Source organism: Drosophila yakuba, chromosome 2L (genome assembly GCF_016746365.2).
Source record: "Drosophila yakuba strain Tai18E2 chromosome 2L, Prin_Dyak_Tai18E2_2.1, whole genome shotgun sequence".
Lineage (NCBI taxonomy): Eukaryota > Metazoa > Arthropoda > Insecta > Diptera > Drosophilidae > Drosophila > Drosophila yakuba.
Genome location: NC_052527.2, coordinates 14700447 through 14718326, shown reverse-complemented (window position 1 = coordinate 14718326; position 17880 = coordinate 14700447). Strand labels below are relative to the sequence as shown.

The following is a 17880-nucleotide window of genomic DNA, read 5'->3' as shown; positions in this document are numbered from 1 at the left end:
TCCCTTTGCCAGCTATAAATGGCAATAATTGTTATTTCAAAATTTATGACAGCAAAATAAATCTCAACTGCGACATGTGGGGCAGGGATTTCCGACAATGCCAAAAAGGGTTACAATCTGGCAAAAATTTCATAGTTCATTATCGAATTTGTTATGCACACTTTTTCAAGTGTCAGCAGTCGAGGAGGTAGATTGCAACCCCTTTCAAGGACCGAATCTTAAGTGCTCTATGCTACGGGCTCTCTACACTTCGGTGCGGTTCCCATGCCGTTGATAAGTAGGCTTCCCTCATTTGTTGCCTTTTGTTTGCCATCGCAGCGCTGGACGACTGGCGGCTCTTGTCATTGTCTTTCCCCCGTCGACCCTCCCCTCCACCCTTTTGCTTGCCACAAGACCACATTTAACTCTTTTTTGTGAGGCGCATAATTTATGCTGTCATCTTGTGCATATTTAACTCAATTACTTCCGCGCATCGGGACTACCGAGTTGATAGGGGCCCATCAGTGTTGCACCACCGCACTGCCGCACCACCATCATCATCATCTTGTCGGGGCCTAATTCATTTTGTTACTTTATGCGATACTTAATGGCTCACCCATTCTCATTCTCATCCCATTCCCATTCCCAATTTCTTTCGCCGCTTTCTGACTAGCCCGCGGCTCATTAAAAGAAATTACTTTATTGGCGAAATTTACATACAAAGTATTATGGTGGCCATGTCTGCAGATGTCAAGTCATTAAGTTTCTTCTTGTTCTTCATGCCCGGCTTCTTTTACTCACCCGTCCGTCCGTTTGTCCGTCCATCCGTCCGTCCGTCCATTCATTATGCAAAAGAGTCACTTAGGTGAACAGCGTTATATATACACGCAAGATACTTATCGTTATCGTTATCGGAAGCGAACTTAAGTGAAGATGGAAACACTATTATAGTTCGGCTGGCGTTGAAACTAAATTGAGAGCAACCATAAATTATATTTAATAACTCCGACGTGCTGAAGGGTTGAGACGAGGCTCAGCTCTTAAGTGACAGTCTCCATCAAACTTTTTATATTGTCAACGTAACATCAATAAAATCAGGGGTAATATCACATATCAAACACCCTTTTATTTTTCCACACTGCATTTAACTGACTCCCTTTCACTTACTCTAATTCCCGAGTTGTGTTCACGAGTCCTGAATCAAGAACTTGCTGGCCCCAAACACAATTTATCACCATAAACGCGGCAATTTATTTGATTAAAGCAATTTGTAAAATTTTAATGTTCTTCAGAACGAAATAAATCTTCAAACTGTGGGATTCGTTCTGGGTTTCGGTTTGATTCGAGCCGATGGGCGGCAGCCACAGGCGAAATGGGGGCACGTCCACTGAAATAAATTAGGCACAGCTGCTATTCGGCAGAGGTGGTGTTGGAGGTCCCCTATCGCCTACACCACTTGCCACTTGCCACATGCCACTTGCCACCCCAATCCAATCCAATGCCTTACCATACCATCCCGAAACGGACGTGCGCCTAATTTAGCAACGCTTAAGAAGCGCACATAAACATAAATAAGTAAGACAAATAAACTCTCCAGACACGAGCATTTAGCAGTCAAACGGAGAAATGCGTATTCCATGACAAAGTTCAATTGATGGCTGTGACCCCTGGAGGAGCCTGGAGGTTTCTGGAGGGGAATAGGTAAGGCTCATTTATAGGAATAGGAAAAACCATTAAATAATTATATCCCTTGTTAGTTATTTTCATTTTATGTTCCTTGGTCCACCTTTATTTTATTGTTTTAGTTATTTTTACAATTGTATAATTTTTTATGGAACTTAATGTCTTTAATTTTATTTTCGTACACCATCCCACTTTGCGAGTGCACACTGTATCACAACGACTTCTTCTTCGCTGGGTTGTCGCTGTCAATTGGCGTTTATTTGTTGTGATTTGTGTGTGGCAGTAGGAATATCTGGGTGGAGGGAGCGCAAGTGACAGCTTTTCAAATACAAATTGACAGTTGACACGTCACCTCCACCCCCGTTAAAATCAACCTCCATTACAAGGCAATGACAGTTGGTTTTCCGTGAGGGGTTGTTGCTCAAAGCCCCTGGGTTTTTCCACTGCGCCTCACTGAAGTTTCGTCCTTCTGGCTTTCGAGCAGGTGTTGAACTGGCTTCCTGATTTGCATTGCCTCGCCCGGTCATGATTTCACCTTTCACAAACTTTTATGTAGTTGTCGCTGGCGTCATCGCATCAACATTCCCTGTCCGCAAGTAGTTCCTTCCGCAACACGGACACCGGCACCTCCATGGAAACCAATTAATTCCTATGAATTGTAAGAGTTTTAACTTTGGACAGCCGACTTTGATATGTAACAAGTCTTGGGTTCTACACCGGTGCGTGTTGTTCGCGTTGAAGGCGATTGTCGGCACAGAAAACTGAAAGTAGGCGTTAAGGTAGCAGTTTTTAGGAATTAAACGAATATAATGATTTTCAAACCATAACTCAGATTTATAAATCACCTTTACGATACCACAGTCATAATCAATTCGCCATGCCTTTTGTGTGAAGGGTATACTCGTATGGCAGGGCAAAAAACCAAGTCACGTGAAAATTATGACTTTCCGAGCATTTTTGCATACATATCTCTGTATAATTTCACAATTAATTATGAAATATGCCATATTACAATTTTCGTGTAAAAAGCCCAGTCGAACCAGTAAACCGAAGCGGGAAACAAAGCGCAGGCAGTCGCAAGGAAGGGGACCCACTGTGACTATGACTAAACAAAACGATCCGAAGTGACACGCTGTCAACGTGGGGTCTGTGGTCTGAGCCAGCAAATTACAATAATAATAACAGTGGAACGGTAGCCGGCGACTTGGCCCAGAAGGGCAGTCTTCTGGCCATGTGGACGACAATGCGACAAAGTGCCGACTCTCCGTCCCAGTTCCATTCGGTGCAGCCGGTCTGATGTCTACTTCTTTCACTGCCCAGCAAAAGATGGGATTCCTAAGAACTAGTACAATGTATTTCGCTCTTACCACACTACATTTATACTTAGCAATCAATAAAGGACTTATATGGAAAATAACTATTTTACTTTAAAAATACAATTAATACTATTACAAATAATATACAAAGTTATGTTTTGAAATATTGTGTAAATTTGAATGTCAGACAAAACAAAAACTATACTTTCAATACGAACAAAACATTTGAAATAATACATTATAGAGCATTTTCAAAAGATGCTTGTAAAATGATAGATCGATCGCTATCTTGCAGCACAGTGTAGTCTGAATTATGCACATTGTTGGACTTGCGGGGGAAACGAGTCAAACGGCGATTAACGCTTGGCTGAATTGACTCGAAAAGTGCCGGTCATAAATTATCCGACGGAAAATGAAAAGCGTCTAATTTGGCTTAGTTTCGGTGCGGCTTTGCTTGGCCCGGTCTCAAACTGGGTCTAAGTATCGTATCGTAACGTATCGTATCGGATTGGGTCGTATCGCAGCGTTTGGGTGGCAAAAGGCCACCCCACATCGCCCAAATGGCCACTTGCATGTCATGCAATGCGTCACGTCACACAGGCTGCCACTTTTTGTGCAAAGCATTATTATTAACTAGTTAGCGACATGCAACTTGTTGGTACCGAGCCGCCCAATTCACAAATGTCTGCCTGCTGAGCTTTCAGGGAAAAATAACAAAACCCGCAACTGAAACAACAAACAACTGGTTGCCAGTTGGCAGTTGGCAGTGCGAGTGTACCTACTACCATACATCAATTGCTTTTCATGTGGCGACGGGGCAGAGAAGGAAGGGGCCTCGCATGTCGCCGGGCATTTATGATTAAGTGAGGTACATATTAATATTATCGTGCGACTCAGCTGGTCTCTTTCAATAGCGAATTTTCTGCCAGACAGTTTGTATGCTAATTTGCGAGCTTAGGCCGCTTCACAATGGCCCACACACACACCACCGTACTTGTATGCATAGTGGCTGTACGGCTATATGGGTATAGTGGTATATGGGTATATGGCTATAAAGCACTCCTTTGCCAGCAAATACTACGGACTCAGTGGTTTATTTTACTGTTATTTTAATTTATGGCTATTTTATGCGAGTGCACAGCGTAGTTGGGAAGTTGAAAGCGAACACATAATAATAAAAGCGGAAACTATTGTATTAAGTGTTTGATTTATGGCTTAACTCAATTGTTTTATTTATGAGCCATTTCAGATTCAGTATCCATTGTATGGGTGTTGACTTCAATTTCTATGCCACGGCCAGCAATTCCACCAGTGCAGTACATTCTATTTGATTTGTATTGAGAGCTTAGTTAATTGCGCATACTACGTATACGTAATCTGCAAGACTGCCTATTCTAAAATCGCTCAATTATCAACAAAAAATAGAGGCTGCTCGTTACCAATTGGCAATTCGCAATTAAAAACACATTTTATATGCATTTAGCGCTTACTACAACAAACGTGGAGCAATTTGCCCATTTTCACACGAGCAATAAAACTTTGTATTTTAGTAAATTGATTAATTGCAGAATGTGAACGAGTCACGATCACAATAACGACAAAGATGCTTACAATGTATATTTGTGCTGTTTTATTTTAGGAAAATCATCTCATCTGAAAATAAGGGGAAAAGTAAATAAATTGTTCCCCAAATTTGAAGAGTACACACATCATTGAGTCGCACTAATTACTATTTCTTTACGATCCGTAGCGTCATCATCATTCATCAATTCCAGCAATTTTCTCACACTTTAAATTGACACATCGCATGTGATAGATTGGATCCTGATGACTCGGCACTTATCATATATACTGCCGTCTTTATGTTTTTCTAGGCTCGTTGGTTTATACTGAATAGATAACGGCAGACGGACGAGATGGCCACGTGAGTGGTTTTTGGCCAAATGGAAAGCAATTATTCAATGTCAAAGCGACGCACGCACCGAAATATTCCATCAATTAATTATTCAACTTTATTTGGCAAGCCAAAATATGTGAAAGAATAGAATGATCAAGAAAAGTCTCGAACTTTAAGTTGTTTTGTCATGTAGTCAAATAAAATTTTGGACATTCGAAGAAGTGATACCTAGTATACTTACTATTCAATATGTTTTTCTTTTTAATTGGTATGCTAACAACCTGTAATTCTAAACTTTATAAAAATTATAAGCAAGGTTATGAGTTATGTAAATGTAATTTTAGTTAATTTTGCAACCGAATATCTTAATCAGATAATAATCTTTTTTTTTGTCCTACCTGTTTCCTTAGTTGATGTACCCAAACTATAGTTCCAATTGGAGCCCAAAGTGAGAGTGCACAAAATATTATGAATTTAATTCCTGGATGGGGCAGAACACACAAATATGTGGCAACGTCATCAAAGTAATCAGGCGACGACTGTGTCTGTCAGGGAGGAGGGAGGGGAGCAGGGGGCCCTTTCAGAGGATATGCAGGACGGGGGCGCCCCAAATGATTGCCTCCGTGACGTGGCAAGCGGCAAGAGGCAAGTTGCCGGGGCACAACCCGGACCAACATCAGCGACATCATTTATCATCAACCTGCCTGTCACTCAACGAATTCCCCAACCGCCGGGGTTGGGAAAAAATTCACTACCACCGCATGCAAAGGACTCTGATGAGTTGCCTGCGTTATCCTTGGGTGTGCTGTCAAAAAATTATTATGCCTATTAATTTTACCCATGCGGGCGTTGCCTTCCTTCAGTCGACCATCGCTGGTTGGTGGTAAATTACACAACAAAAACGAGGGAAAACAATTTTTGATGTTTGGCTTTTGGCAGCGCCAAGTGGGCGTGGCTGTCTGCGTGTGTTTGTGTGTGTGCGAGTGTGCGAGTGTGTCGCTTAAGACATATTTCGCCTCATTCATTTGGCAGTAATTTATCCTGTCATGCTGTCATTATGCCAACCGACAAAAAATAGCGTCGAAAAACACCAACAACAACGAGTGGAAGTCCGGGACAGAGGAAAAAATTATTTATTGAAAATGATTATGCGCAGGGAATCGAGGAATCGATAGGGGAGGGTTGCCCTCCTCGGCAAGTTTCACTTTTGTTAATGATCCGTCGACGTCCTCGGACTGGGGTGCATCGATCAAAAATCATTATGACTTATTTGAGAAGGCCCAAAGTGATTACACAGAGAGAATTTTTCATAACTTTGTATCTGTTAAGTAATAGCTAAGCTGAAAGAATGATAACAGTTGAGCAAACATAATACTTGTAGTATGAACACTTTTTTCTTCAAGAAACATTCTGAAAAACAGTACGTTCCATCAGCAAAGACGTTAATTACAGGGTATAGCTCAGCGTTTTTACGAGTCGCGCAACTCCCCCAGCTGATGTATTTTCAATAACTAATCAATCTTGGCTTTAGCTTGATGGCAGCCCTGCACGCGATGACTTATTTCGGGTGGTGTTTTGACCACCTTTCCCTACCAAAATACGAGAACTGGCTCGATTTTCGGATGGATGGTTGTGTTGTTGTTCTGTTGGGTGTGTGTGTGTGTAGGGGGGTTTGTGGGCGAGTGGGTGGTTCTGGGGACGCTGGCACAATACACTGCAAAGCAAGTGCCAACTTTTTTGCTGTCGCCCATCCATCAGAAGGATTGGGATGCCGGGGCACGGAGGCCGGTGTAAACGAAAGCTCATGTCAGTCACCCAAAAAAGAGGAACAAAGCGCTGCGGGGGCGTAAATGATTGGAGAGGTGAAGGGGCAAAAGAGGGTCTGATCAGCTTGAACTTTTGGCGTTGACAGCCGGAATACAAAATGCGGGCGAAATATGTCGATACGAATCAGACAGAAAACATCCTGCAACCGGGTTTAATACACGAAAATTAAAGGGAAAAGGTGAACATTAATCTGGGTAAATTCCCTTCAACTATTTTAAACAAAGTTACCAACTAAAAGCTTATTTCAATTTTATGCAGAGCCTCTTTACTAAGTATATAGAAAATAAGATCAGCAGAAAACATCCTGCAACCGGGCTTAATACACGAAAATTAAAGGGAAAAGGTGAACATTAATCTGGGTAAATTCCCTTCAATTATTTTAAACAAAGTTACCAACTAAAAGCTTATTTCAATTTTATGCAGAACCTCTTTACTTAATATAGAAAATAAGATCATAATAACATCATCTTTAATCTGCTTTTAAGACTATAATAATAGGTCGATTGAGTGATGTTGACTGCCATGTCGAAGTATAAAATGCATAGATCGTGTGAATTTTAAGTAGAGAAGCTCTGATGAGTTCAACAAGTCTTCTAGCAACATATTCCTCCGAGTAGAGGGTAGCAAAGTACTGCTCCTTTCTGCCGCACTATAAATGCCAGACAATAAATAACCGCAACTTAAGCATATTGCGGTTAAAAGCAAACAGTCCTCACTGAACTGAAGCTACTCCTCTCCAGAATGGCAGACATATTTCATTTTCATGCTCCCAATTGTTTCGCCCTTGACAAATGGGCGAGAGTGGGAGGGAGCGGAGCCAAGTTTGTGTGTGTGCGCCAGGCAAGTCATCAAAATAACAAATAACGACGACTACGAAAATTGATTGCATGTCATTAATTTTCATTTCAAATTACTTTGCCACTATATCATGGTCTATATGCCGGCGTTCTCTTCCGGCAAAGTCTGCGAAAGGGGGCCAAAGTCAATGCAGGCGATCCAAAGTCGTGTCAAAGTCAGTTCCGTGCCAAAATTCGTTACTTGCGCTTGCCAGCTCGTTTGTTGTCATATTTTTGTTAAATAAACTAAGCATTCCGGCGAACGTTGTCAGGGGTCCAAGGTGCAGGGTCCAATGTCCGGGGTACACGGCTCGGGAATCCATGTTCCGGAATGGAGTGTACGTGGCTAGGTCCAGTGAACGGGGTACATGGTTCGGAGTACATGGTTCGGGGTATATGGTTCGTGGAATCTGTCAGGAATACCTGCTCCGTGGTCCGGAGTGGAGTGTCCGTCTGGCGGGTTCCAATGTCCGTGGAAAGTACTCCGCACAGCTGCAGTTCAGTTGACCACACTGAATGGCCGGGCAACTTATCACGCGCTGCACTTCGCCGATTCCCCCTATCTCCCCTCGACCTGTATGCGATTACCACTGCAAATTGTGGAAGAACAGCAAGTCCATTTTCGAGTCTCGATTCCAACTGGGATTCCGAATCATCATTCGGGCGGGAAAATGCCTGCCATGCCATTCATCCATTCTGCAGCCGTTCCATCTCTTTCTTGCCATCTGTGTTACGCGTCTTTTTCCTCTCGGTATAGTCCTGTCTCTATCATTCTACGCATTCCCTCTCTCTCTCTCTCTTAATGCCTTTCAGCCATCCATCAGCCGATGGTCCTGTTGCAGCTTTTCCTCGCCAGTTGGCAGGACGTCAGTCAGTCGGTCAATCGCCAATACACGGGCAGAAATGAATATGATATAATTTAAAGTATTTAAATAAATGTAAGCAGGTACTAGGTAAATATCTCAAATATTATAACTTATTTAAATGCATTCACATTTCTTCCATATTGAATTATGTACATTTTTCGGAGCAGTGTTTATCGTTACCATTCATGCTGCTTTTGCTCCTGTTTCGCGTCAGATATGAAGGAAGCCCAACCCGGAGACCAGTTGGTACCTTGACTTTCCAGCCATGCCCTTCTCCTTCTCCCAACTCCCAGTTTCAGCTTCATCCTGTCTGGGCTCTTACGAATGCACGCGAGATTAACTCTTGGCCCTGACATTAACGAATGAGAGCCAACAGCATCTGACAGTCAAATGTCAGTTAGCTGCATCTTCTTACCACTCCCTGCAACTTCCTTTATCTGTCGCTTCGCGAAATGCAGTTGGCACTTGGTCGAGTATTAGTAAATGTACGGATTATGAGCGGAGTCACCCGGTGCTTCAGCTGTCTTAACAGCGGATTAACATTTTATATATCGATGCTAATTGAACTGAACTGTATTCTTTCTTTCTCTCTTGTAATTTGCGGTCATAGCGATCAGACGTGATTTTTGTATATGAAGAAATAAATGAAGTTAAATAGTGTATATATGATTCTTATTTGCGAACCCCATTACAATGATGTCAAAGCAGTGAGGCATCACAACTATTCATTGGTGGCCCATGAGGGGAACCTTGCTCATAAGAATCATAATTAATAATTGCTAAAAGCTGTTTGGCAATTTTATCTTCGTGGTCGGCTTCATCCAGATAAATCACCGTGCCTACGTTTTCTATCGCGCTCGCTCTCATCACGACAGAGCAGTATACGCAAACATTCGCGCTCGCTCTCATCACGACAGAGCTAAGTCCCGTTGCCCTTCGATTCCGTTAGATTTGCCGGAATCTCTGCCAACTCAAAAAAACAAGACGTCAAAGAAGAACACCGATAACATACGAGCATTTGTGCATATTACATACAGTGGAGCAACGTCAGTATAAACAATGTCGAAATTTGATCAACTGGTGCGAGTTCAAACTGACCGCATTGAGTCTTTGAAGCGCTTGTTCAGTAATGTGAAAAAAGACTCGAGTGCGCGGAAAACGGAAATATATTTCGAAAAACGTTTGAATCAAATCGACGAGTTTAACAAAGAATTTCATCAGGCGCATCACACACTTATATGCATGGCAGACTACGAAGAAAGTGTGTATAAGCAACAAAATACAATCAGCCAATTCGAAGACCTGGGCATGGAAGTTTACTGTTTCGTGGCCGAAGAAAAGAAACGAATTTATCCAGGCACAGTGACGCACAACGAATCAGCTAACTCTACAATAACAACACATGTAGAGGAAGTACGGATACCACTGCCAAAATTACCAGTTCCGAAATTCTCTGGCAACTGCGCGGACTGGCCAAGTTTTCATGATGCATTTTTACGCTTAATTCACAATAATGAGCGTCTGGATAATATTCAAAGGTTCCATTTTTTAAAGGAAGCATTACCAGTAGGCCTGGACAACGACATTCGCCAAATCGCTTTAACTGAAGCAAACTATGAAGTCGCTTGGACCACACTTCTACAACGATATAACAACCCACGAATTGTGTTCGCCAGCCACATGAACATGCTCTACAACTTACCGAATCTTTCGAAAGAAAAATCTGCTGACATACGGTCTATGGTTAGCACAGTCAACGTCTGCATTGCCGCTTGCAATACCGTCAAGGCGCCACTACAGGGAGGAGATTTTTGGTTGACTCATTATCTAACAACCAAACTACCCAAAGACACTCACACAGCTTGGGAGCATCATCTGGGCAGCAAGATTGACGTTCCTTCATACAAAGATCTGCAACAGTTCCTCAATGATCGACTTGTTACGTTAGACGCTATTGAAAGCCGTAACGCGTGCAGCGGCATGAAACAGTCAAATGAAACTTCAGACGGTACTAAACGCGTGCGTGTGCACAGCGCCCACACCAGGTCGGGTGCTTCCGCGTCCGCTTGCTATCATTGTGGCAACTTACACATACTTCGAAGATGTCCGCAATTTCTTTCAATGGATTGCTACCAACGGAAGGAAGTGGCCAGCAAGGCAAAATTGTGTCTCAATTGCCTGGGAAAATCGCACACACAAGCAAGCTGCCCCAGCAACAAGAATTGTCTTCATTGTGGTCAACGTCATCACACGATGTTACATTTTCCAGCAACACAGCCAACGCTGATACCCTCCTCGACATCATGCCAAAGTTCAGCAGCCAGTTCAGATGCCAAGCCGACTCTACAGTGCATGTCAACTACAACTTCATCTATGACTCATCGAAAGGTACTACTAGCAACAGCTCGGGTTGTACTCAGTAACACACAGACAGGATGCCAGGCCACGGTAAACGCGCTTCTTGACCAAGGATCGGAAGCAACTATCATTTCGGAGCATGCTGTACAGTCTCTCCAGCTCTCCCGAAGCACAACTCGCACTTCAATCACCGGAGTCGGTCAAGATTCAGGACGACGCTGCAAATTCATCGTAAGTTGTTCGGTGCAAACAGCAACTAACCCAAATTTCTCGTTAAAGGTCGACGATGCTTATGTTTTGAACACGTTGACATCACACATGCCAAGTCAAAGTTTTCCAGCAGGAAACTGGAGTCATATCCATGGTCTCATGCTCGCAGACCCCTATTATTATAGATCCAAGCGAATCGATATCATTTTTGGAGCCGACCTTATGGCACAACTCTTGTTACCTGGAACTAAGATTGGCTTGCCAAACGAACCCATAGCGCAGAATACTCAACTCGGATGGGTTCTGTTAGGCAATGTTGGCAACACGCATATTACACGCCACATTCGATGTAATCATGCCATAATAAACTCCGAAGAGCTGCTTAAGGTATTTTGCGAGGTAGAATCAGTTCCAGAACGCCCAAAGCTCTCCAAAGAAGATCAATGGTGCGAGTCTTTCTTTAAGCAGACCCATCAACGTCAACCAGACGGCAGTTATCAAGTCCGTTTGCCATTCAAGAGGAACTTTGACCCCAGTATGACGCTCGGAAAATCTCATCAGATCGCCCTGAACAGATATCTTCAACTCGAAAGGCGCCTTCAAAGGGACCCAGACAAATGGATCAGATACTGCAAAGGAATTGAAGAATATTTTCAACTAGGTCAAATCACGTTGGCAGAGACGAGCGAAAACTCAACCATAACCACGGATTCCTACGGTCGGCATGTTGCATCATGCGTGCTACCACATCATGCAGTTTTCAAAGAAGAAAGCCTCACCACAAAACAACGTATCGTTTTTGACGCATCGGCCCGGACCTCAAATGGCAGATCGTTAAACGATGTACTATGTGTAGGTCCCACGCTGCAAAATGATCTGCCAGCCGTTCTCTTGAATTGGAGACAATATCAGTTTGTTTTCACTGCCGATATACAACGAATGTATCGCTGTATCAATGTCCACCCTGATGACACGCAGTACCAGAGGATTTTATGGCGGGCGGCGGATGGAGTCATCAAACAGCATTGCTTAACTACCGTCACGTTTGGAACAGCGTCTGCACCTTATACAGCTATAAGAGTCATCCATCAAATAGCTGAAGACACACAGACAAAATATCCTATGGCATCCAACGTTCTCAAAAATGAGATATATGTCGACGACATTCTCTCAGGCGATCATTCACAAGAGGCAGCAATACGGAAAAGTTTGCAAACTATGCTAGCTTTAAAATCCTCTGGCATGGAGCTACGAAAATGGGCTAGTAATGACCAGGATCTGATGGCAACGATACCTCTCGAGCATCGATGCAAGCAGACATCCCTCAGTTGGGACAATGCGGACACCATCAAAACACTGGGTATGTACTGGTTGCCCAAGCAAGATTGCTTCACTTATAAATTACTAGCAAATACTCCAGCCGGTATAACAAAACGAGAAATCCTATCGACCATAGCACGTTTATTTGATCCTCTTGGATTAATCGCTCCAGTTGTAATTTCAGCAAAGATTATATTGAAAGAAATCACACTAGCGAAGCAATATCGCGAGGACGGATCGAGTACATCACTGGATTGGGATGAGCCAGTTCCCAACACCATTGCCGTCAAATGGCAACAATTTCGACAGCAACTAATGAAGGTTAAGACGATCAAAATACCACGCAGCGTCAAATTTACGCCACTATTTAGTAGTGAGATACAACTGCACACCTTTTGCGATGGATCCTCCAGTGCTTACGCAGCAGCAGTGTATGCACGCACCCAACAGTCTGATGGGACTTTCTATACAACGCTCATCGTCGCAAAATCAAAAATTTCGCCAACCAAGCCGTTAACAATACCGCGCACTGAGCTATGCGGTGCAGTATTAGCTACCAAACTCACCAAATGGGTGCTGGAGAATAACCGATGGACCAATGCACATATATCTACCTTTTACTGGACCGATGCTACCATTGTTCTGCACTGGATTAAAGGAGACATTACTAGGTGGAAAACGTTTGTAGCCAACCGAGTGTCTTACATTCTCGACCACACCTCAGCGGCTCAGTGGCACCACATAGACACATCGGAAAACCCAGCAGATTGCGCAACCAGAGGCTTACCACCGAGCCAAATACCTGATATTTGGTGGCATGGCCCATCCTGGCTATGCAAACCACACAATATTTGGCCAAACACGCAATCACAATTGCTCAATCCAGAAGAACGGGATCTGGAGGCCAAATCCATAAAAATTAGAGCCTTCACTACCTTGTCAGACACAAAGGATTCTATTATTGACCGATTCTCGTCGTATACAAAACTGCTACGTGTCACGGCATACATGTTACGATTCTGCCACAATGCTCATGCTCGAGCACAACGAAGTCACGGATCACTCTCTCCTGACGAGCTGGATGAGGCCCTGTGCTGCATAGCTCGCCTTGCACAATCCGATACATTTCACGCCGACATCCAAGCGCTTAAAAGGAACAAGCCGTTACCACCCCGTAGCACACTTTCAAATCTTACACCGTTTCTTGACAACAATATCTTGAGGATTCGTGGCCGTCTCAAGCATTCAAATCTCTCTTTTTCTCGAAAACATCCAATTATATTACCTCATTGTCACCTATTTACAGATTTGGTAATTCAACACTCTCATCAGCTCACTCTACATGGCGGCGCTCAATTAACACTGGCTCACATACGCTACAAATTCTGGATTCCCAGAGGCAGACAAGCAGTCAGGCGAATCATCCGGAAATGCGTCACATGTTTTAAGGTAGCTCCAGTCGTAGCGAAGCAATTGATGGGTGACTTGCCATTACATCGAGTCAACCCCCCAACTCGTCCGTTCATTACAACAGGAGTTGACTACACTGGTGCGATTGAACTTCAAGCCGCGCGTGTACGAGGATCAACCACCTACAAAGGCTATGTAGCCATTTTTATATGCTTAGCAACCAAGGCGGTCCACTTGGAAGCCGTCACTGGACTTTCAACAGAGCACTTCCTGCAAGCATTTACGCGATTCACCGGACGTCGAGGACAAGTTCAACATATGTATAGTGATAACGGCACAAATTTTGTTGGCGCGAGTACATCGCTTAACCAGCCCATCACTTGCAAGGCAGCCCTAAACGAATCGACATGTCAACATGGGACAAGGTGGCATTTCACACCTCCATATTCTCCCAATTTTGGTGGCATCTGGGAGGCAAACGTGAAAGCAATGAAGCATCATCTTAAACGGATCGTCGGCAGCCACAAGCAGACGTATGAGGAGCTTACTACAGTTTTGATCAGGATTGAAGCATGTTTGAACTCACGTCCACTTTGCCCGCTAACCGCCGACCCTGACGATTTAGAAGTACTAACTCCAGCACATTTCTTAATTGGTGACGCACTACTGGCACCGCCACAAGGTCGGCCGAATAATAAGCCTTTGCGTGAACTATTTCTCGCACAACAACACATGACGCGACAATTCTGGTCTCAATGGTCTCGTGATTGGTTATCACACTTGCAAACTCGGCCAAAGTGGTGCCAAATCAAAGATAATCTAAGCATCAACGACTTAGTCATTATAAAGGATGATAATCTACCACCAGCTAAATGGACTATAGGCCGAGTCGTCGAACTGCACCCTGGATCGGACTCGCTAGTCAGAGTGGTTACATTAAAGACGAAATCTGGCATTCAAAAGAGGTCAATCACAAAGCTTTGTCCACTTCCGATTTCAACATAATTATGATCAACACACGGATCAAGAATCACAAGGAGCCTTCATGCTGGACGACGCATTGGCGGGCGGCATGTACGGATTATGAGCGGAGTCACCCGGTGCTTCAGCTGTCTTAACAGCGGATTAACATTTTATATATCGATGCTAATTGAACTGAACTGTATTCTTTCTTTCTCTCTTGTAATTTGCGGTCATAGCGATCAGACGTGATTTTTGTATATGAAGAAATAAATGAAGTTAAATAGTGTATATATGATTCTTATTTGCGAACCCCATTACAATGATGTCAAAGCAGTGAGGCATCACAACTATTCACAGAAAAAAGCATTTTGAATTTACATTTTGATTGTGTTTTTTAAGAATAACACGCTTTTTTATTTATGATTTTAAAATAATAATTTGTTTAATACATTTAAATATTCAAATCAATTAATTAAAAGGGATTCAAGGAAATTTCATTTCAAATTTGCTATGAAATGAGCCGAAATGATGTATATCTTCTGTTGATGAACATTCACTCAGCTGCCTTTCGCAGCTTGTCTTGAAGCTAACGAATTCAGATCTCACATCTGCGGCCTCTTTTTCGTTTCGTTTAGCCAAATTCTTAAAATAGTTTTTTTCCCTAGTAAGTTCTAAATAAGATTGATACAATTCTTCATATTTCTTAGATTGCAACTCCGTTATCGTTCCCCTGAGCTTGGAATTCACTTGTCTAACTTCCTCAAAAGACTGCCTTAGAATTCCATTAAAGTTGCACTGTCCCTCTAAATTTTCTAAGTTATGCCTCTGTGTTTTAACGTCTTCCATACATTTCATCAACTCAATATCCTGCGCTTTCAATTTAGCCTGATTTTCAGAGGTTAGCTTTAAATTTCTTTCACAAACTTCCATATATCGCAGCAGAGGCTTGACGGTTGGATAGCAAACTGCGGCACAACGATTCTCCATTTCACTAGATGTGGTACAGGACTAAAAAAAAGATTTTAAAACAACACATTGATATTTTTTGTAATATTATTTAACCTCTTCAAGGGAATTAGCCAGTGAAAGCGTGGGATATAATATCATTAAAACCGGAATAAACTGTAGCCGCATTATTTGTAAATTCCCGACGACGTTAAATATTCAACTGATCTGTCAGTTGACTGCAACCCACAATGAAATCTGGTCTAGGAGAAGATTATATATGTACACAATGAAATCTGGTCTAGGAGAAGATTATATACATATTACATTATCTATGGTGAAAGCTTTCTTATCAACAAGTCCCTGGGAACAGCAAAAGTCAATGACATCTTGGTGTTGCTCTCTGAAATATACTTAAAGAAATATTCAATAACTTATTCGATGCTTTTTTAAACAAATAATTAAAATAATTTCAAAACGTAAGTTTTTCTTTATGGCATAATTAAAATTGACTATCGAAAACACGTTGCTTTTTGTAAAATCATCCAAATATAAAAACATCAAATAGACCTACCGCTTTTGCTTAGTAATACAAAGCCAGAAACAAAGGAAAAAACACCTTTTGCACCTGAATGGGAAATTTAACTTGTTTATATTTCACTGGAACAGGCGGCACCCAAAGAAATCCCATTAATATGCCTTCGGGCACGCACAGTGGTCATATCCATTGTTGGCCACTTTGTCCTGCAGAGAACGCAAACAAGGAATCGAAATAAAAAGTGCCGCACAAATTATGAAGAAATTTGGGTGAGTGAAAATATTTGCACAGTTCTGTTGACCCCATATCCGTGTGCAGAAATATATATATGAATGAAATGGAAGCCCTAATTCGACTTGGGCTCACCTTTTTCGGGCAGCCTAAGTAGATGTCGCTCCTTTGAAGTTGTCCCTTCTCTTTGGTTTCTCGGGAACCCCGCTGTTGTTCTGGGCTGCTCTACCATTCTGTTGACAAACGGTTGAGGATCTCAAGGTTCTTCTAATTTATTGAAATTGGCCAATTCTTAGACACACGAGCGAAGGCGATTTCTAGGAAGTTCAGAGACCAACTCGGAAGTGACATTTGGACGCTGATCATGGGAACTTCTCACATTGAACAGCGGGGAGCTCAAAGTCGCAGCCACTCCCCGTCCCGCCCTAATTCAAATTAAATAGCTAACAGATTTTATCGGATAAGTGAGGATATCATCAACCCATTCGCGAGGGTTGTCAGGGTTACTACCCGGGCTGGCATTAAAAGTATCAAAAGTATCTATTGGTTGACACTTGAAGTGCCTTCGGGTTTATGGACCAGCAGCCAGCAGCCAGCAGCCGCTCAGTCAGTCAACTGAGGCATTAAGGGATTTATTACATCACCATGGGAGCAGATGGAGAGGGCAAATATTTTCATGTCTAGGGCTTAATTGTTTTCACAGTTGCAATTCAGCGGAGAAGAAAGGCTGTCAGTCATTGAAAAACCGAGCTATCCGGATACTTTTTACCCTTATCAAGCCCGTGTGAGTTGCACGAGAGTGTTTGCATTATCCGTCAAGGGGTGCGCAACCCAAATCGGGTTCTTCACTGGATTCTCAATGGACTCTACTCAATGGCTTTGCTTTCTTTGCAATTTTTAAACTTGACACAATGTTTCCTCAAACCGAATGATAAGCGGGGTGAGGGAAAGCCTCTTTAGTGCCCAGATAATGCCGCAACCCCTTCCGTAGGCCCACCATTCCCCATCGCACACTCCTTTTGAAGTGAGTGTATATCATTAACTCAAGGGCTGCAGCCAGGCACTTGCAGATTTTTGATTGCATTTGTTGTTGGCAACAGGGGAAAAATTTGAAAAGAAAATCCACTTTTTGAAACCTTCTTGAGAGTCCTTAAGAGTGTGTGAGTGCGGAAATTGCTTAAAAGCAGAAATGCGTTTTACTTTTTATTTTTTCTTTACTTCAATTCCCGAAGGATTTAATTTGTGCAAAAAGGTAACATGAAAACATTCAGCGGATACTTGAGAAAATCACGTTTTTTATTCGCAAATTGATCCAAAATCTATTGATGTTTCTCGAATTGGGGTTGAATTTCAAAGCACTACATATTATTGCGGAAATTTTAAACTAGTTGACAGGCGATATTTTAGTAGAGCCAACATTTAACTAAATTAAAGTACATCATTTACTCATTTAAGCCGTTATGAAATCTATAAAAATGCGGTCCCTTCCTGAAGTGCTCTC

General features: G+C 42.6%; 2 protein-coding genes across 2 annotated transcripts; one reads left to right on the top strand and one right to left on the bottom strand.

Moving 5' to 3' along the window:
• Positions 1-8871: 8871 nt before the first annotated feature.
• On the top strand, positions 8872-14347 carry LOC120320585. The gene is made up of 2 exons (XM_039370652.1): positions 8872-13415; positions 14132-14347. The coding sequence occupies exons 1-2, from the start codon at positions 9464-9466 to the stop codon at positions 14206-14208; spliced, it is 4029 nt and encodes a 1342-aa protein (XP_039226586.1). The 5' UTR covers positions 8872-9463; the 3' UTR covers positions 14209-14347.
• A 762-nt stretch (positions 14348-15109) lies between these two features.
• On the bottom strand, positions 15110-15876 carry LOC26536245. Its single transcript, XM_015199225.3, has 2 exons — positions 15728-15876; positions 15110-15673 (listed from the first exon to the last, which is right to left on the bottom strand). The coding sequence occupies exons 1-2, from the start codon at positions 15797-15799 to the stop codon at positions 15149-15151; spliced, it is 597 nt and encodes a 198-aa protein (XP_015054711.1). The 5' UTR covers positions 15800-15876; the 3' UTR covers positions 15110-15148.
• Positions 15877-17880: the final 2004 nt, after the last annotated feature.